The sequence below is a fragment of the Pinus tabuliformis genome, chromosome 6, assembly GCF_031772625.1.
Source record: "Pinus tabuliformis cultivar Carrire ecotype Pingquan chromosome 6, CPIR1, whole genome shotgun sequence".
NCBI lineage: Eukaryota > Viridiplantae > Streptophyta > Pinopsida > Pinales > Pinaceae > Pinus > Pinus tabuliformis.
This window is the reverse complement of record NC_142292.1, coordinates 1,180,187,916-1,180,214,411: the sequence shown is the minus strand read 5'-3', so window position 1 is coordinate 1,180,214,411 and position 26,496 is coordinate 1,180,187,916. Positions and strand designations below refer to the sequence as shown.

The 26,496-nt window shown below is 42.8% G+C and overlaps 1 protein-coding gene across 3 annotated transcripts in view; it reads right to left on the bottom strand.

The window, feature by feature from the left end:
• The window catches only part of LOC149262973 (peptidase uncH-like), a 414,879-nt gene that overhangs the window by 232,115 nt on the left and 156,268 nt on the right, over window positions 1–26,496 (bottom strand). For all 3 annotated transcript variants that reach the window (XM_089425545.1, XM_089425540.1, XM_089425535.1), the window contains exon 12: window positions 6,932–7,033. In XM_089425545.1, the coding sequence (XP_089281671.1) occupies window positions 6,932–7,033 (102 nt within the window). The remainder of the gene's footprint in view (window positions 1–6,931; window positions 7,034–26,496) is intronic.

Sequence of the window (26,496 nt, the reverse complement as noted above, 5' to 3'; positions counted from 1 at the left end):
AGCATCTCCTTGTCATATATAGAATACAACCTCTCGTGCGGAAGGAGCTTCCGGCTCTCAAAGGCTATAGGGTGACCTCCCTGCATCAATACTGCGTCGATCCCCTCTCCTGATGCATCACACTCCAAGACAAATGGCTGCGTAAAATCTGGCAATGCAAGCACTGGGCAACTGCTCATAACCTCATTGAGCATGTCAAAGGCTCGCTGCGCTGTATCCGACCAACTGAATGCCCCCTTCCTCGTCAAGTCTGTCAAGGGTGCAGCAAGCTGTGAGAAACCTTTGACGAACTTCCGGTAGTACATACAAATGCCAATGAATCCTCGAAGTTCCGTCACGTTTCTCGGCTCTGGCCATTCTCTGATGGCCCTGATCTTCTCCTCGTGGACTCTCACTCCGTCCACCCCTATGATGTGTCCCAGATATAACATCTCCGTCAATCCAAACTCACACTTGGAGAGTTTGGCATAGAACTGCTGCTCCTGTAAGATACGCAATACTGTCTCAATGTGCTGGAGATGCTCCTCCCAAGTCCTGCTGTAAATGAGAATATCATCGAAGAATACCAACACAAACTTCCTCAAGTGACTACGGAAGATGTGATTCATGCAGGACTGAAATGTAGCTGGGGCGTTGGTTAGCCCAAAAGGCATAACCAAGAACTCAAAGTGCCCATAGTGACCCCTGAAAGCGGTCTTGGGAATGTCCTGCTCCCTCACGTGAATCTGATGATACCCCGATCTCAAATCAATCTTTGAGAAGAAACGTGCCCCTCTCAATTCGTCCATCAACTCATCGATCCTGGGTATGGGGTACCTATTCTTCAGGGTCTTCTTGTTCAGGGCCCTGTAGTCAATGCACATCCTCAGCATACCTTCCTTCTTTTTTACCAACACCACAAAAGAAGCAAAAAGACTCGTGCTCGGTCGAATGTGCCCAAGAGCCAGCAACTCCTGGATAGCCCTCTCAATCTCATCCCGATAGGCCTTGGGGTGCCTATAGGGGGTGGTGATCACTGCCTGTATGCCCTGCTCTAGCTCGATGGTGTGCTCAAACCCCCGATCCGGTGGCTGTCCTGGTGGAATCTCCCCAAACACTATGGCATACCGATCAAGGATGGACTGTATCTCTAGATGTATCGACTGCCTTGTACTCCCTGCCTCTGATGCACGCAGCTCCACTGCCCACTCTATGTCTCCCTTCCGGAAGACTACCTCCATCCGATGAGCCGAAACAATCTGAGGTGGATATGTGTGATGTCCCTGTATCTTCTCATGTCTCCCTGTCTTCTCATCATCCCACTCCATCTCTAAGGTCTTCCAATCCGTCATGACCTTCCCTAGAGTGATAAGCCACTGAACACCCAATATCATGTTGGTGTTTGGAATATTGACCACGAAAAAGTGATCAGTCAATATGTAGGTGTCCATCGTCACTGAAAGCTCTAGAACATAATGAGCACACGTCATGGTCTGATCTCCTGGGACCAAGACTGAAAACCCATCGAAGCTCTTTGTCTGTATACCTCTCCGCTCAACCATCTGTGCATCGATGAAGTTGTGGGTCGCCCCACTGTCAACCAGAACTGATACCCACTGGCCACGTACTGTCCCTCGTACGCGTAGCGTCAGATACTTGGGAACTCCTCGCAATGCTGCAAGGGCCCCTCCGGTGGGTGCAAAAGATGCACCTCCTGCTGCTGGTGGTGGAGGTGGTAAAGGTCCCTGTATGGCATGGCTATCTCCTGCCTCCCCATCATCCTTGTCATCCTCTTCTCCACTGCTCTCAGAGAAGACCTCAATAAAATGTGCTTTACCAGCAGCACATCTATGTCCCGATGCCCATGGCTACTGACATGTGAAGCACAACCACTTCTTCTTCAGCTCCCTTCTGGCATCATCGTCAAGTTGTACTCGTCCTGGATTCCCCTTTGGAGATGGAATCCTCACATCCTTCTCCTTAGACTGGAAAGTCTGTCTCTGGGGGTAAGGTGTCCGGGTCCGGGGTAAGACATCCTGTAAGTCCTGGGTCCTACTGATAGCATCCTGGAGTGTGGCTGGCCTAGTGGATCGGATTAGACCCCGAAGCGGCTCTGCTAGCCCCTCAACATACATATAGACCCTCTGCGCCGTGGATAGGTCTGGCACCATCACGGAGACCCTCAAGAAATCTGCAATGTAGGTCTCTGGGCTCCCTGTCTGTTTGAGCCTTGTCAACTCAACAAAATGTTGCTCTGGATCCCTCCGGTCAAATCGCTCCATCAATCTCCTGGTAAACTTAGCATATGTCGTCACTGTAGAGTGCCCGAGTGTAACCATCCCATGAAACCACCAATCCTGGGCCTCACCATCCAAATTCAATGTTGCCACCTTGATGGCCTCTGTCTCCGACATCTGGTTAAGATAGAAGTAAATGTCCAACTTCTCCACCCAAGACTTTGCCGAACTGTTTGATGAACCATCAAACATAGGCAAGTGGAATCTACTCGCTACATGGTGGGTGTCACCATCATGGTAATGCCGGTACCCTCTGTGATGGTCGCGGGGTCTGCTATCCCGCTGGAGCTGAACAAAATCTCTGAATGAGAGGGCGTCCCTGAACTCCTGCCCATAAGCTTGGTACTCTACAAAATAATCGCCCATATGTCCGGGCTCTGCCTCCTGCTGGGCTATGGCCCCCATGTCTGCTTCCAAGAAAGTGGACATGGTAGAGCGTCTAGGGGCATGTGAGGCCACCTGTTGCGCAGTATCACGCTGCTCTGGCAAATGGTGGGATGTGCCCGATCCCTCACCAACCTGGAAAACCCGTGGACTCTCACGCTATCTGGCCTCTACTGCCGTGAATCTCTGCCCCATCACCTCAATCTGTCTCGACAGATCCTGCACTAATTTGAGGAGCATATCTGCAAATCTCTTCCCGTCATCATCCGCCATTGGAGCCCCTTGCTCTGCGTCCACCACAAGCTCCCTCTGCTCTGCATCTACTACAGGCTCCTCCTGTTCTGCGTCTACTACCAGAACACAGTCTCCCTCTCCGTAAGTGTTCTCCAACCTACGCCCAGAGTCTCTGTATCTCCATCCTCTGTAACAGATATAGGGTTTTTCCCCCGGTGTCATAGATTGCTAGCTCCACAGGCTGAGCCAGATCTATGCTCTGATACCACTGTAATATCCCTTATTAGCAATATACCTCAAACACAAGCAAACTCCAACCAGAGATGGTCTGGGAGGGCATTTACCAGATATGTTGCCTCTAAAAAGAGGACGAGATCCGGAGGCTACCTGGCCCTTTCCAGACTCTGTCTAAGAGTATAATAGAAACACACAAGTGGTATAATAGTTGAGAATGCTCAAAGAGATACAAATAACAATGATATGATATATATCAAATAAACCATAAGCAAATACACAAGAAATGCAGAGAGAATGCTAAGCCATTTTATTATACTGAGTAACAAAATGAGTACAGGGGGTGATCAGGAAGATGGCACCTCTACTTGCACTAGGCAAGTGAAGAAATGCACTCAGAATAGCGAAAGAATGGCGCCTCTCTGATCTGCATCCAAGCTGCTGGGAAACTGCTATGCTGTTGCTACTGCTAGAAATCAAATGAGGATTTGGGGCTGCTCCCCTCCTCAGAAAAGGCTGAAACTCTGGAATCGGACTCCACTCAAGAAACCCAGAAAAACCCAAAAAGCTCTCGTGGAATGGTCGACCCCCGAAAATCACCCCCTTGGGGTTCTGCGCAGCTCCTCACTTGCTCTGCGCTGCCACTGAATGAGATACTCTACAAACCTACTTGAAACCCCTGCCAAAACTCCCCAATATGCAAGGGCTGATCCCCTACTCTATCTCTCAGCACCAAACCTCCTGCAAACCCTCAACCTAGAGCTGCGTCCCTCTCATAGTACTGCGCAGTCCTTCAAAACTGCGTCCCTCTCCTAGTGTTGCGCAATCCTCCAAAACGCTGCCACTACTGCTGCAAAAAGGCTGATGAAACTATTGCTGAAATGCCAATGGGAATACCTTGCCCGAGCAAGCACTCGAAGTCCCCTGGGGCTAAGGGTGAGATCTCCAAACGGAGACACTCAATGCACTAAACAGTGCTGCAGACTAGCTAAATAGCCAGCATGCTCCAAGTATAAATGACTATCACAAATGCTCATACCAGAATGATCCAAAATGAGGGAGCTCCTCTCTCATTTATAGCCTTTACCTCTCTCAATCCCAAGGCTCACCTCCTCCTGCGTAATTCCCCTCTTGCCACGTGTGTCTTCCCTCCTGCGTAGTCCCTCCATGTGTCTGTGTGGGCTCCATTTCTGTGTCCCCCTTTGGCCCCCTTGGCTCCCCTTTTAGTCACAACATTGTGCTACTAGGAAGTGACCTTTTATTCTAAAAGTCAGTTATGTCCCCCTTCCTCACTTTTTTATTTACAAATAACTATAGAAGGCAAAATTTGGACAAAATCGAATATTCCAATTAGCCATGGCTAATTAGGAATATTACAGCACTAGCATCTTTCGAGAGTGCAAGGCAAGAAAACGTGGAGCAAGGAGAGACAGCGCAGAAGCAGGTTGATACAGAAAGAGGTAGCGCAAAGGAAAGTTGATGCTGGGACTGCATGGGCAGTTTGACGCTGGGCCAGCATGGAAAATTGACACAAAAGGACTCAGAGGGAAGAGGAGTACTTCTCCTAGATCAGAGATTTGTCAGGAAGCGTCTGTAAATTTTCTCATTTTTGTTTTGTTGCTTGTAACTTGTACATGAGATTTTGCTGAAGAATAATAAAGAACCCTCATCTATTGCACCGATTTTCCCACATTGGGTTTTTCCGGGGACGATTGTCCAAAAATAACTATCATTGTGATTGTATTTGTGCTAGTGTTTTTCTTTATGTTTACTTTCTGCAATATTTTAATTGTGAAGGTTGCAGTAGAATATATTTCAATATTTGCCATAAGAACACTGTGAATAACTTATTTCTGAGATAATAAGTAGAAGAAATAATATTAATCACTGCAGTTGGATTTCTATTTAGAAATTTTAAGATATTTAGGTGTATAAATGTAGGAGGGAGCAATTGTGGTACATGAGTTACCCTGACCTTTGTTTTTCCACCCTTCTTCATTTTCCGTTTGCCTTTTTTTTCTTTGTATTACTGCTCAGGACTCTAGGAAACGAGAACATGTTGTGTATGATATAAGCAGTTATTACCCCCTTAAGGTGGAGCAGTTCATCGCCCACTAGGGGTTGGGACGTGCATGGGTTCTTTAGTGATGTGGGGTCACTCATGGGGTCCTAGGAACCATGGTGATGGCCATAATAAAGGGGTAAAGCTCACGTTTGGCTTTTGCCCACGTGCTAATATAATGTCCCAACCATCTTTTCCATTTTATATATTCTTTTGTTTTATTTTATTGCTTGTGACCATGACATGCTTTTAACTTTTTCTTTTTTTTTCACTGCATCAACCTCTGGGGCAACATTTCTAGGCCCGACCCAAACACGTGGACAAGGGCAAGGGGTTTACCAAAGCCTTGTGGACCTAGAGAGGGAAGTTGATGGAATACGGCTTGTAATGTGCAAATGAGTGAAAAACGTGGAATGAGAAAACAGGGCCGCGCTACCAAAATCGGGTTTTCCCAAGTAGTGTCCTTCCTGAAGCCATAGACCAATAGGGGAGATCCCACAGAAGTAGGATTGAGGATTAACCCCCCATTTAAGGTGAGGGAACAAAGCTATAGTCAGAACCCTTCCTTCTTCCAAGTCGCCAAATAATCTATGCCCAAAGTGCCCAAGGAAAAACAAGCATAAGCACCTGATTGCACAATGAAAAACATACCTTTAGGATTGGATGGCCCACCTTCAAACATACACTCTCAGCAGATGGGCGAGGGGACATATGATTGGCTCAGGGAGCAGAGATCAAATGGCACAATATATCGGCTACACTGGTGGTTGTGAGGGGTTGTTGGTTGTCAGCGGAAGACAAATCTAGGAGAAAAATCCTCATATGGGGTCACCCACTTTTGGTGGGTAGTAGTACCCAACTAAATTCCTATGTGGTATTGGAGCATGATACCAATCCAAAGGTGACAAATAAAGTATTTGGAGCTATCCAAGTTTGGTGTAAAGAGATGCAATGCAAGGAATAGTTTTACAAATTGAAGTCATGAATTTGCTAAGAGAAAAATTTAAAACAATTTCTAAAATATAACTGGAATTAAAAGTTCAAAAAGCAGGTCAACATCAGATTTTTCTAAACTTTATACTTCAGGGGGGTTTATTTTTTTTGTTAAATAAATTTGAAACACTTAACATTCCAAGAAAAGTGTACCTATGTTTGATATATATCTAAAACAAAATGCATTAACATCAACAAAATGCATAAACATCAAGGTTAGTAATGTTCTCTACAGTCCATATAATATTATGCTAAATCAAACAACTACAGGTCTAAATTACCTCTGCCATCTACCTCAATTGTTAAGGGACATCAATGCCAATGCTGGGTACTACTTGTAGATCCAAGACCATCCAACCTATTGTTGCTCAAGTTAACACTCTCCAATTATAATAAAATTGGCTTATCCAGGGATTAAAACGAGGCAGAAATCTTACCATGCCTGATCAAGGTTTATTGTATAATGACGTGCGGGGAAATTAAATGGAAAATGATTATCCAATAACTGATCCAAAATTTATTTCTTTATGCTTATTATATATTTTAATGTTCAACTATATGTAACAAAATTTCCAGGGGTTATTGCCGACAAGTGAAAACCTAAAGGCCTTGGAATGTGTATAAATGCACATGCATTGGTGGGCATGCTATAAAACATGTGTACTATGATGATAAATAACTAGTCAACTAAAAGACTATTTATCTAATAAGACATTTTAATAACCAAGCAAAGAGAAGGAGAACGCACCAGAGCTTCCTCCATAGTTGACGTCAGCAAAAGCCCACCCTCTGCTTGTCCAATATTGGATGCTCAAATTCAATGCTGCACCTGATTCAGATGTAGGTCCTCCTTTAAACAGAAAAGAACAGATATTAATTATTAGCAATCCCATAGAATAATGACCTAAAAGACAGATAAGAAATTAAAGCGTTTTCTACCATTGGAAGCACTATCTATCTGTTCAGCATCACATAAATGTGCATGGTACAAATTTATCACCGCAAACAAAAATACTAAATTGGTGGCAATCCAAGTTTATCCCAGTTTTCTAATAACCGCATCTTTGCAAGGTAGCACACTATTTGTGTATCCATGAAAAATGATGAGCTATTCATGCGTATGCAGATGCTTTATGTCGATGCAAATATTTGAAGCTAATGAGTAAGATGTAATCTTAATTACAGTAATGATGAACTCTTTGTGTGCGTAGCTGCTTTTGGACTAATGCACATTTTAAGCTAATGTATAACATGTAATCTAAATTATAATAATGTACTACTTGGTGAAAATATTAATAAATTCACACAAGAATAAGAATAAAACAGATTTGTTTCAAGTCTTATGTAAATGTTTGTGAATAACATAAAAGGTCAAAGATTGATGGATAATTTTGATTTTCCTTAGGCAGGGTAAGGATGTAATTGAGTTCTTGAAGCATAAATATGCAGTTTGGCTCACACGTTCAACTTATTGATGCATGATTTTATGAAGATGAGGGACCATGATTATTAATGGATTGGTGAATTTACAAGAAGGGAAGAAAATGATAAAATTTATTACCCATCATAGAGCCATGCTCACTTTCGTTTTTGCAATCTCTCTAGATTGGATCTACTTAAGATTGCAAAGACTGAATTTCCTAGTTATTAGATCATCTTTATGTTCCTTTCGACAGAAGAGAAGCATTGGCTAGTATAGTCTCAAATTATTTATGGCAAGGTTTGAAAGACAAGGTTACTGTTAGTTTTTGTAGCATCGGATGCGTTCTAGCCTTGAAATTTTGTGGAGAGGCTAAAATATATGTGATCTCCAGAACCCAAAAATCGCTTTTGGAAATTCTGCTTAGAAATGACTTAATTAGATTATTAACCATTTTTTAAATATTTCCTAAGTTTAAACTTAGGGAATATGGTTAATTAATCAATATTAATTAAGTCAAGGCGAGAATCATCTAGAAACGCACACGGATCGATCCAGAGATGATCCTAGCCAACGATTATGTTTTAATCTTGGTCGTTGGTGCTCCAACAGAGGATTATAAGAGGAGGTCAATGTGGTAATCGAGAACACACTTGAGAGGTTCGATTTCTGAGTAGATCGATTTGCAGAGTAGCAGCAGTTAGTTGTCGGAGAGAGAGTCAGATGTCTGGCCATACTGCCCACCAGCGACTGTGCAACTCTGATATACGCTGCATCTGTGCTGCTGCTGACCCTGTTGAACTCTGCCAACACAGCATCTGCACTACAACTCTTTCTCATCTGTTGTTGCTGCAACTGCAACTAAAAAGCATCTAAAAGACTGAATCAATTGTGATCAGCATAATGCATCTCTGAGTCTCTCACCCGAGTCTCTGACTGCTAATAGTATCTGCTCTATCACTGAAGAATTTACATTGCTGCTGACTTTGCACTGTGCCAACTCTGCACTGCGTTCCCCAGCATCTGACTGCTACTAGTCTCTGCAACTATCATGTAACACCCTCCTCCCACATCTACCCAAGTAACCGGCCAACTGGGGTAAACATGTGACAAGAAGTTACTATGATATGATTCGACCTCCTAAGTCACCTTAAGAAAGTGGAACCGACGGAAACACACAATACAAACCTTTCACATCAACAACAAGACTCCCAGGAACCATCCCAACCACTCAGGTAACCAGCCCCTGGGTCTTACTGAGTTTTTAGACCATTAAACCCCCGGACGTTCCCATGATATGGGCAAGCATGCATCCAGGAGGCTCCATACGCTCCCACAGCATGGGTATGGATGCGTCCAGGGAATTTTCTGCCCAGTATTGTGCCTGCGTCTCTAGGATCTGAGCCACTTTTTGAGGCCCAAAGCCCAGGTCACTGCCTAGAACTTAATGACACTTTCGGAAATTAGTTTACACAACATAACAATGATGCATTTGAAAAAACAAGGACAAGGTCTAAACTGGACCCCTACTAGCCATGACAAGTATTTCGTCAAACATGTCACAAATATGTAATATGTTGATTTTTGGTAGCATTGGATGTGCTCTAGCCATGAAAATTGGTGGAGAGGCTAAAGCACATGAGATCTCCAAGACCCATAAATGGTTTGGGGAAATTCCACCTGGTTAGAGAGATATTAAAATAATTAATATTTTTAATGGAGTTACTAAGTCTAAACTTAGGAAAATTAAAGTATTAATGGGTATTAACATAAAACTTGGTGAGAATGTTCTAAATGACATGGATCAAGCCAAATCTAATCTTAGTTGTTGATTAGAGACTTGATCTCGGCGATTGAAGACTCAACAAGAAAAGTATAAGAGGAGGCTTGAGGGTCAGTTGGAGACACACCAAGATTGATCAGTTAGTTCGATTTTATGGAGCGGGGTCTACGGAGAAAATCCGAACAAGTGATCTGTTGCAACGAGGTGCAATGAGTACATAGCAGAGAAGCAGGGATAGTGCCAGACGGCCAACGCGGTGATTGAAGAGGCTAACGCAGAGGCAGCAGGAGCCACGCAAAGGCAGCTAGAGACTGTGCAGAAGCTGAGGGGCCTGCGTGGGTGACGGAGAAGGCCAGAGAGCTGACGCAAAGAGGCACAAGGCTAATGCAAAGGGTTTAGGAGCTACGTTGACACTAGCAGGGTTGACGCAGAGCCTAAGAGAAGCGCTGGAAGGATTTTCGTGGGGCAGACTAGCTAAATATCTGTCTCCGAGAAGAGGTATTACTGCCGTGTAACAACCTCTGTTGGGTGAGCCAGTTCGGCACCCTAGTTGTACTCAAGAAATGTGCATAATAATAAAACCTTCAAAACTGTTGCACCGGTTTTCCTGCATTGGTTTTTTCCGAGGACGATTGTCCAAAAATAACGGTGTCTCTTGTGTGTTTGTCTAGTATTTGAGTTGTTGATCTATATGAGTTAAGACTACATTTGTGTTTATTTTCAGTATTTATATGTATAAATAACTTGTTAATGGAATAAGCAAGTAGGTGAAATAAACCAGATAATGCAGTAGGGATTTCTAATGTGTCAGACTTAGAAATTTCAACATGGTATCAGAGCGTTGCAGATCACAGAGAACTGAAGGCACCAGCAGATATTGGAAATTTGTAGCAATAGTAGTTGTCCCGAGAGACAGAGTTGCTCCTAAGCAGAAGGCAACAAAGGAGTGACACAGACGGCCTGCGTCATCATTTCGAGCCAGAGAGAAGGCCAGTGCAGAGGTAGAGAGAGGCAGAAGAGGCTCACGAAGAGCCACGTCATCCTACTCAGCCAGGTAGGCTTGACGCAGTTGGCCATAGGAGTGATTCAGCCTTTGTCGGGATTGCACAAAGCAGGAAGGCTCAGTTTCTTCAGTTGTCAGGGCCTAGGGAGCTATGCGCTAATTGTGGAGCTAGTGGGGTGTTGTTTCTGTCGGAGCAAAACAGTACCTAACGGGACAGAACCAAGGTAGAGGGAGTCACTGCCTTGACGGATTTCTAGCCAAGAAAATCAGATCCGAGTTGCAGTTGCAAAGAGGATTGGAAAGGAGCGATTCGACATTTGGCAGGATGATTTCCAGCAGGGAAATCAGGACTTCAAGGGAGATTTCCAGGAGGGAAGTCGTATCTCAGAGGGAGTCCAGAAGAGGAGTGGAGATGGCAGTGAACGAACTAACGAATCAAGAGAGGTTGGATGGGGCTTCCAACTTTGCCATCTGGAAGACCAGGATCTTGTCAGTCCTGGATAGACATCGCATCAAGGGCTTCGCCTTGAGAACCGTGGCTATCCCAGTAGACCCAACTGATAATGAGAAGTATGAGGATGCAATGGCAAGGGCAAAGTGCATAATCCTTTATGGGATCAAGGATCATGTCGTACCACATATTGCCGAAAAGAACACGACAAAGGAGATGTGAGATACTTTGACGACATTGTATCAGGGCACTTCCGTTCAGCGGAAGATGCTATTAGAGAATCAGCTGCAGTCGTATCAGATGCAGAAGGGGGAGTAGATAGATCTATACCTCCTCAGATTGCAGGAGATTCGGGACCAATTTACTTCCATAGGGGCCACACCAGATCAGGAGTTCATGGTGAAAACCGCCCTGAATGCATTGTCTGAGGAGCAGGAGATATTTGTCCAAGGCATTTTGGGCAGAGCTACTCTTCCATGATGGGAAGAGATGTGGACAGCACTTCGCCAAGAAGAGATCAGACGATTGACCAAACCAGGGAGAAGCAGCAAAGGAGGTCCAATCAAGAAAGAGGAGGAGGAGGGTGCAGCTCTGGCATCTATGGGATAGTAGGGAAAGAGGAGGAAGAAGGATATCTCCAAGGTGAAGTGCTTCCATTGCGGGGAGCTGGGTCATTATGCAACCCAATGTCCCAGAAAGGAGAAAAAGGGACAGGCTTCTAACTCCAAGGCAGCTCCGGCTAAGGCGGAGAAAGAAGTCAAGACTGATGACGATTGTGCCATGAGTGCGCTCATGCACCTCTGGAGAAGAGGTGTGGAGACATCGAGTTGTAGTCAGGAGGACTATAGAAGATGAGGGGCAGGATCCTTGAGGTACCCAAACTCTTGGATCATATCCGGCTACGGGAGCCCCGAATAACAATAGCAGGATGACGGATGTTGGTAGAAGCAAGATGCGATGGAGCAACAAGGCAGTGCTAGAGTGCAGAGGTCTGTATCAACGCAGTGGGGGTTGCAGCAGTGCGAGAGGCATAGAGGTGGTTGTAGCAGTGCGAGAGGCACAGAGGTGGTTGCAGTAGTGTGAGAGGCACAGAGGTGGTTGCAGGCTGCAGCAATGCAGAGACAGCAGAGGGAGCACAGAATAGCAGCAGAGGTAGCTTCAACATCAGGAGGTTTCCGAACTGACAAGGATGTCAAAATTTGGGTAGATCAGTTACTTACATCTCATTCACTGAGTTGCAGTGCAGCAGTTAGCAGTGGCAGTGCTATGGGCAGCATGGGCAGCATGTTGAGAGGGATATGTAGTACATATGTAGCAGTGGCAGTAGCAGAGCCATGGGCAGCAGTGCAGTGGATGTTGGGCAGCAGGCCAAGGATCAGCACAGGTACCGGTGCGGAAGGATCAGTGTGATGTTCAGTGGTGGATCATTACTAGAGCACATTCCTCGCTAAGAGGGAGTGTTGATTGTGGTAGCATCGGATATGCTCTAGCCATGAAAATTGGTGGACAAGCTAAAGCACATGAGATCTCCAAGACCCAGAAATGGTTTGGGGAATTCCACCCAGTAATAGAGATATTAAAATAATTAATATTTTTATTGGAGTTCCTAAGTCTAAACTTAGGAAAATTAAAATATTAATGGGTATTAATATAAAACTTGGTGAGAATGTTCTAAATGACATGGATCAAGCCAAATCTACTCTTAGCCGTTGATTAGAGACTTAATCTCGGTCGTTGAAGACTCAACAGGAAAAGTATAAGAGGAGGCTTAAGAGTCAGTTGGAGACACACCAAGATTAATCAATCAGTTCGATTTTCTGGAGCGGGCTTTGCTGAGAAAATTCGAGCAAGTGATCTGTTGCAGTGAGGGGCAATGAGTACATAGCAGAGAGGCAGAGATAGTGCCAGAGGGTCAGCGTAGTGACTGAAGAGGCTAACACAGAGGTAGCCAGAGCTACGCAGAGGCAGCAGGAGCCACACAGAGGCAACTAGAGACTGCACAGAGGCTGAGGGGCCTGCGTGAGTGACGCAGAAGGCCAGAGAGTTGACGCGGAGAGGCAGAAGGCTGACACAGTGGGTTTACGAGCTACGCTAAGGCTAGCAGGGCTGACGCAGAGCCTAGGAGAAGTGCCGGAAGGATTTTCATGGGGCAAACTAGCTGAATATCTGTCTCCGAGAAGAGGTATTACTGTCGTGTAACAATCTCTGTTGGGTGAGCCAGTTTGGCACCCTAGTTGTACTGAAGAAATCTGCATAATAATAAAATCCTCATAACTGCTGCACTAGTTTTTCCGCATTGGTTTTTTTCCGGGGACGATTGTCCAAAAATAACGGTGTCCCTTGTGTGTTTGTCTAGTACTTTAGTTGTTGATCTGTATATGAGTTAAGGTTGCATTTGTGTTTATTTTCAGTATTTATATGTATAAGTAACTTGTTAATGGAATATACAAATAGGTGAAATAAACTAGATAATGGAGTAGGGATTTCTAACGTGTCAGACTTAGGGGTTATCGCAGCCACTTCCCATCCCTGAGGGGAAATGGGAAAGCATCTCCATGGATTTTATCACGGGGCTCCCTATGGTGCAGGGCAGAGATTGTATCTATGTGGTGGTGGATCGGTTGACCAAATATGCACATTTCTATGCCATCCCATCCTGGTACTCAGCGTCATAGGTGGCAGAGTTGTTTTTCAGGGAGGTCTTTTGCTTGCATGGTCTTTCCAAGAACATAGCCAATGACTGAGATAGTCGTTTCATGGGGGCATTCTGGCAAGAGCTTTTTAGGTTAGTGGGCACTGAGCTCACCCCCAACACTAGCTACCATCCACTGATGGACGATCAAACTGAGAGGGTCAACAAATGGTTGGAGGGCTATCTACGGAATTACGTGACCAGATAGCAGAGGGCATTAGTGACCAGACAACACCACCCACCACATGTCCATTGGTATGTCATCTTTTTGAGCCTTGTATTGTTATGATGATTTATCTTTTGTTGACATTGTTTTTGGAGACAGTCAGGCCCCAAAGGCCAAAGATGGGATTCAAGAGAGCCAAGATATCCTCAAGGCTCTCAAGGATAATTTACTGATGGCACAAAATCGGCAGAAGGTGTACACAGACAGGCATAGGATTGAGAGGCAGTTTGAGGAGGGGGACTTAGTTTTCTTGTCGTTGTAGCCATATCGTCAGTCCACAATGAAACAGAAGGGGGCCGAGAAGCTATAGCCCCGTTTCTATGGGTCGTATCGGGTGATCAAGAGAGTTGGAGAGGTGGCCTATGAGCGGGAACTTCCACCAGGGAGAAAGATCCACAATGTCTTCATATCTCATGCCTCAAAAAGGTGTTGGGACCGTAGGTGACAGCAGCGACAGAGTTACCTCTACTAGATGATGAGGGGCGTCTAGTTTTAGAGTCGGAAGCCATTTTGGAGACTAGAGAAAGGAAATTGAGGAGAAGAACCGTCAGAGAGTACTTAGTACGTTGGAGGAACTTACCAGATGAGGATGCCACTTGGGAAGGTGAACACATGCTTGAGCATCCAACACTGAAGTTGCTTGGGGACAGGCAACATTTGGGAGGGGAGGACTGTAATGTCCCTTCCTAGAATAATTTTCCTTGAGTTTATTATCACAATTTTGGCAATTTTGTTTACTATGGGACCCACGAAATTTTGGGCTAAGACTTAGGAAAAGGGAGGCCAAAAATCATTTTTGTTGGTGGGACATGGGGGCCACACCCACTTGAAATACACATTACCTTAGAAGGGAATTTGATTTGCCAAGGAAGGGGGTCAAAATGCTTGATGGAGGGGCCCACATGGGAAGGCAACTCAAAAATTATAAATAGAAGGAGCTTAGCAACTTTTGGGGTCTTTTGTCAATCATACATTTCTCTTGTTGCTCGAGCTACTTAGCCAGGTCACAGTGTTGTTCAGCGCAAAGCTTTCCAAGGGGAGAGCTCACCCTTCTTTCAGTGGACTATGAGTGCCACCCTAGGGAGGTAAGTTTGTGCCAATTTGGAGGGGATATTGAAGGAGTTCAAAGCACATCGTACAACCTTTCTCTCAGCCAATTCGTACTCCAAGAGGACGTAGTAGAGGACCACGTACTACTCATTCCAGCGATCTTCCGGGTAATATTTGCGAGGAGAAATTTTGTATAGTGGCTCCAAGGGAAGACCAAGCTAGTTGAGGAGTTTAGGGGCAGGAGATTGTTGTTTGGAGGCAAAACGAAATTCATTCACCCAGGGCCTGCGCAGTAGTCATTTTCTGGGCACACGTGGGAGATTGGGGGAAGTGTTTGGGAGCTGGATTTTGCCGAGAGAATTGAGGAGATCTTAGGGGAGGTGAAACTCATCATTTTTGGAGTGATTGGAAAGCCTTTTCAGTGAGATTGCAGACAGGCTGTATTTTCAAGCCAATTAGGGGGGACGTGGTAATTGGGGTCAATTTTCGGAGGTCAAAACCAAGCCAAACCCTTTCTGGGTTTTGGTGGGTTATTTGAGAGGAGGTCAAGGCTAATTTTGCAGAATTTTCTGAGCATCAGAGGTGGGCATTTCAGCAGTATCTTTCCAGCAGACAGTGTAATTTTCTGGGGTAGCACAGGGCATCTTTGGAGCAGCTTATTCCCTCATTTGGGCATTCTATTTTCTCACCTAGGTCTTGTCAAGCTTGCCATTGAGGCAAGCCTAGGTGCACTCCTTCCATACCATTGTACTCTTGCTCCATATATTTAATAAAATGGCTCAGCTGGATGGCATTTTTGGAGTTTCCATGGGTGTTCACTGATTTTTCTGAATTTTGTGCTTGCATGTATTATTTTGCTTTGCATATCATTGTTTTTCCTAATTAGGAACACTATAATATTTCTCCATCCTGCTTGGTCCAAACTGTTGGAAAATCAAAGTAGTTATATTAGGGTTTGATTCTCCTTTCTTGATAATTACTTGCGAATGTGTTGGATTCTTTTACTTCTTTATTATATTATCTTTCATCAAGCAATTACCATATTATGTGTGTATGAAGATCACAAAACAAGAGACACAAGATGTAGGCACTATGCCAGGGCAAAACCCCCCTTGAGGGGAAAACCCAGTCAAGATAATTCTTCCTTTCAATAGTATTCTTTGAGACTCTTCACCCTAGACAAAGACCAAACCTTCCCTCCACACCAAGTCAGCCTCCCAGATCTTCGACCCCTTTCCAGCAACTTCGACTAGGCAGCAACTTCTGGCATCAGGCAGCTTCCGACAACAGTGAAACTTGGAAGACTTCAATCTCCCAATCTAGGGCACAAAACAGAGAGAGAGAGACACCAGTCCTCTATGAGCCCTGATGATCCTGTGAAAAAGAGATCATCCACATACAAAACTAGAATGGGTGGCTCATCCTCAACCATCAAATAGTAAAGGTTTGGATCTGCGTCACTCTTAACAAATCCCATCTCCTGCAAGTAGATGTCAATTCCACCATACCATGCCTTGAGAGCCTGCTTGAGTCTGTATAGAGCTTTCTTCAATCTGCACACATGAGTGTGCCTCTCATGAGTCTCAAAGCCCTCTGGCTCTTCTATGTACACTTCTTCCTCTATCACCCTGTTCAAGAAGGTTGCCTTGACGTCCATCTAGTGAATCTGCCATCCCATCCGAGCTACTAGAGATATAACTGACCAGATAGAAGTGTATCTGGCAACTGGGGCGAAGGTCTCCTCATAATCTATCTCTTCTTTTGTGCATACCCCTTTGCCACGAACCTAGCCTTTTACTTTTCCACACTGTTGTCTGCCGCTTATTTGATCTTATAGATCTATCTAGAACCTACAACTAATCTACCATCCAACCTTGGCACTAACTCCCAAACATCATTCGTCATAATAGAGCTATCCTCTTCTACCATGGCATCTACCCACACCTAATGTTGTGCGGCCTCCTGAAAGCTGGAAGGTTCTATAACCTGAGCCACCAATGCTTGGTACCTTTTAGGCTGTTTGCGTTATCTCTTGCTTGTTTTAGGAGTTCCAATAAACTCCTCTGCATCTCTCAATGTCTGACGAACCTCTCTGCTGGCTCGACCACTAGTCGTGGGAGGTTCTGCCAGCTCCTCCTCATCCTGTCTCTGCTGCTCCATCTACTGAGAACTCCCCGGATTTCCTGCACCTGAGGAAATACTGGTGCTAGTCACAGTACTCGATGATTGTAATTGTGCTCCTGCCTGTCCCACTAGCGGCCCCTGCTGTTGGACCAAAGGAGCTTCTGCTAATTGATTCTGATCACCTGCAGGCATCTCACGAGATCTCCTGAAAGCTCGGTCCTCCATGAACTTCACGTCTCGCCTTACTACTATCTTCCTATTGCTAAGAATGTAGATTCTGAATGCCTTTGAAGTTTCATTGTACCCAACGAAGAACCACTTCTCTGCAGTCTGATCCATTTTGGTCTATTTATCATCTATAACATGGCAATAAGCAATGCTGCCAAAAATTCTGAAGTGGCTACCTTCTGGCTTTTTCCCTATGAAGACTCCTCCTAGCGTTTTCATCCCCAATGCTCTATGAGGAGTCCTGTTATGAATATACATTGTTGTGTTACATGCTTCTACCCATAGAAATTTGGGTAGATCCTGGTCATATAACATAGCCTTTGCAACCCCAACTAGGGTTTTGTTTTTCGGCTCCGCTACCCCATTCTGCTGTGGATTATATGAGGTTGTCCATTCTCTTTTTATGCCTTCCTTCACACAAAAATCTATGAAGTCCTTATCAATAAATTCTCCACCATTATCTGAGCGAAGCACCTTGATCTTCTTCCCTGTTGCATTCTGCACGAGTGTTAAACTCTTTAAAACGATTGAAGACCTCATCTTTGGTGTTCAAGAAGTAGATCCATGTTTTCCTAGAATGGTCATCAATAAAGGTGACGAAGTATTCGGCACCACTGAGAGCTCTAGTGGACATCGGGCCACAAATATCTTAATGTATAAGTCCTAACACGCCATCTGCTTTGTTGTCACTTCTTGGGAATGTTGCCTTAACATACTTCCCAAGTACGCATGCTCTACACACATTATCATGTTTCGTGCCAAGTTTTGGAACCACTGTTACTATTTCCTTGAGCATCTTGAGTACTCCATGATGTAGATGTCCCATTCTCCTATGCCATAACTCATTCAACTCCTTCCCACCGCTATTATCATTGCCTATTACTGCCAATTGAGAGTTGAGCTGCAACTTGTACAATTTGTTGCTTCAAACTCCTATCTATCTTACCTTCTTCCAGCTTGAGTGTTTAATAAACACTCTCTTCCCTACGAAGTGGATATCATATCCCTTATCCTGTAACTAGGATACTGAAATCAGGTTCATACCCAATCCTGACACATGAAGTACGTTTGTAGCGTTGGTGCTTGCTCCTAACTCCTTATGAAAAACGATGGTACCTCTCCCTACTAGAGTACACTTAGTTTTGTTTCCCATCGTAATTTGCAGGTCCATCTACTCCTTGTAGCTAGAGAAATATTCTCTAACTCTTGTCATATGAGTTGATGCTCCACTGTCTATATACCAGACACCCTGTGAAGTTGAGCCTGATAAGAAAGCAAATTCTTCCTCCAATCTAGAAGACAACAATGAATCTCCTTGAATATCAAATCAATCCATGGCCATAATGTGTGTTATTCCTCTTCCCCTCGGCACTGATTCTGCTACTACAAACTACTTCAAAAACCTCAATGCCACAGATCAATAATCTGCTCTAAAAAATAACTCTGTTGATGCTCCCTCTGCCTGTTGGAATTACTAATCTCTAGAAATCGATCTTTTTCTGCCACTTGCAAATGAAAATCGAATTTCCCAAGCAATTCGTACTGACTGGCTAGGTAATCTGTGCAAACTTTGCGAATTTTCTACTGTTGCTCCCTTTGAACAACTAAATTCCTGCTTCTTCAATCTGAGCTACCAATCTGCTAAACTAGCTCTAGTACCATGTGAAAATTTCATCGATTGCAACAACTGGAAATTATTCTCCTAACTGTAAATTAAATTATGCAGTTTATTTCCTAAGATAAATAATGAATAAAATCACAACTGCAATTTTCACCATAAAAATATTGCAGAAAATAAAATACTGGAAATTGAAAAATTCTAACACAAACATAAGAATTTTGACACAATTATTTTTGGACAATTGTCCCCGAAAAAACCCAATGTTGGAAAATTGGTGCAATAGATGAGGTTTTTATTATTATTCGTCAGCAACAGTTATGAGTACAATAATTTAGATGTTCTACTGGCAATCTAATCTAAGGAAAATACTGGCAAAATTATTGCGAAAATTTTCTCACCCCACAGCGAATTTCTACCACTGAAATTGCCTCCCTAGCCACACGCTGAACCTTCTGTGTCACCCTCTGCGTAGTGCTTGTGCAAAGCCTCTGTGGATTTCGGCCTTCCTCTCACTCCCTCTTCCCGGGACTCGAATATTTCCTCTTGGAATGTTGCTAACCTCCTCTACCACTTGCTACTCACCCTCTGGCTCTATCTTCTCTGCTAAATCTCTGCACTGAGAAACTCGAACTGCCTGGGCAACTGAGTATCTGCACTGTTGTGTTCTCTATCACCACATCGATCCCTTCGTATATCTCCTTGTTGAGACTCCAACGACCAAGATTAAATCTTAATTGATGGATCAGATCATTTCTGGATTGATTCGTGTGAGTTTCTGAATGATTCTCACCTTATCTCAATTAATACTCATTAATTAATCATATTCCATAAGCTTAGACTTAGAAAATATTTAAAAAACAGTTAATAAACTAATTGAGACACTTTTAGGTGGAATTTCCAGAAACAATTTATGGGTTTTGGAGATCTCATGTATTCTAGCCTCTCCACCAAATTTCGGGGCTAGAACACATCCTATGCTACAAAAACTAACAAGCAAGATGCTCAGTGAACCAATCAAGAGCATCCTCTTCTAAGGAGAGGACAAAAAGTCTCATTTTAGCATCCTCTTGGTTAGCATTATTGCACCACTTAGTGATGCATAAGTTAAAATTTCTTATGTGCAAGTTAGCATTAATGGCATTATTACCTTGAAATGAAGGCAACTTCTCAATAGCTCTATCCAGAATATTATTCAGATAGCCATTACTGTTAGTAAAGTTACAAAGACGAAACAAGTCATTCATGATGCCTTGTTCAACCTGTCCTTGGAAAAGCAAATGGATATCAGAAATAACCTCCCACCCAAGATTAGCAAGAAATCTACAAGAAGATAGCTTATTTGATCTCACTCTGAAAAGCCTTACAAGCTCAAGGGTGGGACTAACCACGCTACTTGGATTTATCCTAGTAGAAATTCTTGCAGAAAATGAACTAAGTGGAGTCGCCACTTGAGCAGGAATCTAACTCTAAAAATCCAAAATGCAAGAACTAAAAGTTAGTCGTATTCCAGGTACAAGAGGACTTGTCCTTGGCAACGGTGCCAAAACATGTTTCCGCCCCGCTTACACACCTAAGTTAATGTGGGAAAAATCTTCAACCCCACTAGGTGTGGCCTTGGTGGCAAAGTTCATAGAAGGGGTCGTCACCTAATCCCTACCAATGTTGCACGAAGCGGGGGCGAAGCGGAAGCGTCATTTTCCAAAAATTTAGGAAGCGAAGCGTCCGCGGAATCGTCTGCTATATATATATATATATATATATATATATATATATTTATATATATATATATTTATATATATATATATTATTTATATTTTTTTGCATTTATACTCAAAACAAACATCCCAAATACCAAATTAGTTGTAGAAGACATGAAAACATGCATATTTTTGCATAAATCAAGATAGATATAACCAGTGTTTTTAAAACCGGAACCGGTGACCGGACCGGTCCACCTAATGAACCAGTTTACCGACCGGAACCGGTCTAACCGGGACTGGTTTGGTCTAAACGAACCGGTTTTTAAAAAATACATTAAATAATTAATTTTTAATGAAACAAAACTATTTTTAAGATGTAAAACCATGATTCCAAGCCAATAGAGACAAAATATGCAAAGTTTGCTCATTTATATACCATGCAAAGGTGAATATATCAAAATGGCACCGAGTGCAATACATATCATCGACAAAATAGCAAAATACATAAGAAATGAGGCTCTAAATGGCCTATCAAGTCCAAAAACAATGCTGCAAGCTATGAGGCCATTGGCCTACTACAAGTCTACAGTGTACACATGATCAATCATCAAGTCCATCACCACTACTAGACACAGGATCATCATCAGGAGCTACATAGACATCATCTGGTTCAGAGTCTGAGGATGCCTCTGCCTCATCTGCAACATCAGTATCAATGCCACCAATGACAATAGAAGTGGACCTAATGGAAGCACGAGTTTGTCGACCTGCACGACTAGTGCCTTCCATTGGTTCCTTGCCTTTCCTTGATGCCGCTACTGATCCTGGTTCTGATGCCGCCACATAATCTGCCTCATCCTCCGCTAAAGCCATGTCGATATCAAAATCAGCCTCAAACACAGGATCTTCAGTCTCCTCCACCCATTCTGATGTTGGATCAATATCGTCCAACACAATGGGATCTAGATCAGGTGATTTGCTCATCATTTGGTTCCTCCTCAGTCGAAGGTTGTATTGCACAAAAACAAGATCATTTAACCGTTTTTGTTCCAAACGGTTTCTCTTCTTCGTGTGTATGCGCTCAAAAACAGACCAATTGCGCTCACAACCTGAAGCACTGCAAGTTTGACTGAGGACTCTAATTGCAAACCTTTGCAATTGAGGACACTGGCCACCAAATGACTCCCACCAATGTGCTGCAAAGAAAAAGACAATAATTAGTAACTTAGTTTATAATTTGAATTGTAAAGAACGTAAACAATTTTAACTTGAAATGAAAAACAAAATGGAAATTGGAATTGCTTACCTGGTTGGTCCACATCTCTTGCCATCTTTGCCAAGTTTTTGCCAAAAGTACCACTTGCTTGATTGAAAATCGTAAGCTGTCTATGTATTTCCAACTGGTCTACATGGTTAGGGACCATGCGCTCCAAGCAATCAATCAATCCAGCTCTGACCTCCCCATCATGCTGATCTCCTAGCCGATTTTTATAGTGATACCTTGGGTTCAAAAAATACCCGGCTGCATGTATAGGACGATGGAGCTGATTGTTCCATCTGTTATCAATGATCTCCCATATACGGCCATATTTAGCTAACCTGTCATTGTAAGCTGCCCGTATCTGCTCCTTTGCCTGATCCATAGCTTCATAAATGTAGCCCATGGCCAATCTTTCCCCATCCACCAACCTTAGCACCTTAACAAGGGGCTCGGTAATTTTCACAAGCTCTACAGACCTTTTCCAAAAATAAGTGTCTAACACTTTCTTTTTGGTGTCTTTTCCATCTGGTCTACGAGCCCACCGAGATTCAGACCATTCTTCAAAGGAAAACATTTTCTGCAAGTTTCTATGTTGACCATTGAGACATTGCAACGTGAGGAAGTGAGTTGCAAATCTCGTAATTGCAGGCCTAACAAGCTCTTTGCCTCCAGTGCGTTTCCTCATTAGGCTCAATACCCATGAGTGGTTGTAAATGTATTTTGTAATGCACTTGGCATGCTCTACAGTGTTTTTTACCCACTCCACCTTGCCTATATCCTCAAGCATGAGGTCTATGCAATGTGCAGCACATGGAGTCCAAAATATGGTCTTATATTTGGCCTCAAGCATCTTTCCAGCAAGAACATAGTTTGAGGCATTATCAGTGATGACCTGCACAACATGATGCTCCCCAACTTCCTGAATAATGTTATCCAAAAGCTCAAATAGAAGGCTTGCATCCTTTACCCTATCAGATGCATCAACTGATTTCAAAAACATGGTTCCTTGAGGGCAAGAAACAAGGAAATTAATGATAGTGCGGTTCTTTCCATCGGTCCATCCATCTGACATAATGGAACAACCTGTTTTGAGCCATGACTCTTTAAACTCAACCAAATACTCATCAATGGAAGATATCTCTTTTTGCAAAAGAGCTCCCCTCAAGTCATGCATACTAGGGCCTTTGAAGCCCTTTCCTGCAGCTATAACAGAGTCCCACATAGCTTGGTAATAAGGTGAGCGAGCAGCATTAAATGGGATATCTGAATCATACCACCATCTAGCAATGTATTGGTGAGAAGTTTCTTTGCATTGTTTTTTCCAATGTTGATCCAAAGTGGGTTGAGAACTTGGCTAGGAGGAAGTGGGATTAGATTTAGAAGAGGCAATGTTGGCAGAAGATGAGAAATAACTTTGGATGTTTGGTCTCTTTGTTCCTTTTGATGGTTGGCCAACTCCAACAGAAGGATGAACATAGTGAAAGGGGTCATTGGTGGAAGGGATAGAAGTGGAGTCTTGAATCTCATAATCATCATACCCACTATCTTTCATAAGATTCATGGCTTCCATTAATTCCCTCTTCCTTGCAATTTCATCTTGGATGGCCTTCTCCCTAGCCTTATCCTCATAAAATTTTTCAAGCTTGGCAATGTATTCTGCCCTAATAGGACCTAACAGTTCTTTTGGTGCATCACATGGCTTTACTTGGCCTCTTACCCCAGCCAAGTGTTGTTTCAACCTAAGAATACCCCCACCTCCAATAGATTTATGGCATAATTTGCATATCATTTTTCCCTCAATTACATCACAATGAACCCATGCACTGTCCTTTCCTTTTGGAGCCATGTTTGCTTGAAATAATAACAATTTGCAAAGAAATCTGCCATTTAAAAAAAAATTGCAGCTAAGCAAAATGGAAAACCAAAGATAAATGTAGGAAAACAAATGCACATGCAAGGCTCAAGCTACAAAATTTGATAGCATAGAGCTAGAGAGTTTATAGCATACATGATAGATCATAGAAGTGAGAAGTTTATAAGTATAACACATTAAAAAAAAAATCATGGACAGCAGACTCAAATGAGGAATTATCAAGTGCAAATCCTTACCTGGAAATGCAAACTAGCTCCCTTAGCCTCCTCTTGAAGATGGCAACTCCACTGACAGCTACACACTATCTCCAAAATAGCTCCAACTCCAACTCCAAGATGACTACTTCAGCAAAAACTCCACACTCTCCAAGCTCACAAACAAACTCACAAACACTCCAAATGTTGTGTGAGACAAATGAGAGTGAGAGGGGTCTCTTATAGCAAGTGTGAGGGTGTTTTTGGAGGGAAAATACCTTTCCCTGCCCCCTAAACCACCCCTAAAACCAAAAACCGTTGCGCTTTTTGTTTTAACCGGCGGGCTGTCCATAAACCGTCCGGTTTAGGACAGAACTGGCCGGTTTGCTATAAACTGGCCGGTTCCGCCCTAAACCGGCCGGTTTTTACCGGTTAGAGCCGTTTTTTGGGCACACAAGGGTATAAACCGGGTTAGATAGGCCGGTTCGGACCGGCCAGGCCTCCAACCGGCCGGTTAGACCGGTTACGGGTTTTTGTGGCCGGTTTTTAAAACTATGGATTTAACATCCTTTGTACATTAATGATTAATTATTTGAGCATCAACCATTTAGATGCATCAACCATCTAGAATCTAGATTCTTCTCCTCTTGTCTAGCCTTTGCCTCTACCTCGATTGTCTAGGGATATTAGTCAACATTGCCCAATTTTGATCAAACTACCTAATTCAAGACTTAAAATATGGTAGAAAAAGCTTAACATGCTTGATCGATGATTTTGACTTGATTGAAAGGTAATTTTTTGCTAAGGGCGTGTCGCGTGACAAAGGAGTTCAACAATTAACACCACCAACACTAGGGTACATATAGGGCTTGGTGCTCTTGATTAAATGCTAATCGCATACCTTCATACTTGATATAATCTAATGAAATGCCACAATCCCATTGATCCTGAATTCTTGAAAACTGTTAAGTCTGCTGAATTTTGAATAGGATATGAAATTCTATTTTCTCCATATGAAGTCCAATGAGGCTGGAACCACTCTCAAACATCCTGAGTCATTTCATGGTAATGTTAAAAATTTAAGTAAAAGGATGAAAATGAAAAATAAAGGAGAATGTCACTTTTACTATGAGGGAGCATCTGCTATATTTATATTTTTTTTTTCCTTCATTCGTCACCCTAACCCAAGGTGGACCCACCCCCAACAAGCAAACTCACCTAAAATTTAAAAAAAAATTGAAAAAAAAAACGATTTTCTAAACGCTTTTCCAGAAGCTTTTCCGGAAGCGTACGAGAAGCATACGCTTCCTCCTCCGAAGTGCCGTACGAAGCGCACTTTGGCGCTTCCGTACGGGACGCGCTTCGGGGCTTGGAACCGTGGCGGGGGGGGCTTTGTGCAACATTGATCCCTACTCTCTTCGTCTAGGCTCTCTCCTAACTAAAGCCAAGGGGGGTGGACCCTAAAGAAGGTTTCTAAAGGAAAGACTTGTTGAACACAAGTAGTTCTAGGAGACTAAGGGCAAGGCAATCACTTCTCAATGCAACTTGATTTGAAATTAGCAAGTACAAGAGTTAATGAGCAATTTAAATGGTAAATTTGATTAAGATAAATATGGAATTCGACAAAAGTAAACATGGGAAACCAGTGCCTTATAAACAATGCTCAAGCAAAGATTATATACGTGCAAAAATGTAAATAACACTTCAAGTTACAATGATAAGCAATGTTGCAAGACAAGTGTTAGAACAAGAGATATTGAAATATAGGCAATAAGATACAACTTGAAAAAATAAATGAAGCTTGTACTTTTTAAGGAAATGCTCAAATAAAATAGGACAACATTAAATGGCAATGAGCAAACAAAAAGAACAAGAGAGATACAATATGATGTTGGAAGTAAGTTAGAATGTCCACAAATCAACTTGACACAAAATGAGATGATGCCAAATTAGACTATGTGAAATGCAAGCTATCTTGGTTGATTTTAATTAAATGCCTAATCTATGGTGAAAAATCTCCCTTCAATTTCTTACAATTAGGTAAAGATTGGGGTGAGTTGCAAAGAGGATAGGTTGAGGAGACACAAGTTGGTCGTTAACAATACCCTTCCTAAGCTTCTTGCCATCTGCATGCCTTCGTTCCTACAAGGGCTTGGTCACAAAAGAACTATGAGATCACGTGTTTTAACCTTACTCCATACTCAAGTGAAAGAGAATCAAAAAGATTTGTCCTAAAGTTTCTATTCAACCAAGCTTATGCTTGGAGGTAAATTTTGGAAATGCAATTCTAAATTTAGTATGCAAGTGAAATGCCTAAGTGTTAATTAAATACCATCAAAGAGATATAGTGATAATAATATGCTTCAAATAAAGAGACAGCATTAAGCACAATATGACATAGACTTTTGTAACAACGATCAATGAAGCATATACCAATTACTCAATGAAAACAATGTCAATAAAATAGAATTAGATCAATAGTTGAAATACTAACTCAATTGCCTTGAATTCAAAGTGCTCTATAAAAATGTATCTTCAGTTATAATGTATCGTGTTATGGAAATTAAACCAAAGTGAAAGTTGTTTCATAAAGCACAATAAAATATATAGGCTAATGAGTTGCTCAAATTTGTAAATGGAATGTAAGTGAACCAGAAATAAACAATTAAATTGTTAAAACTAGATTG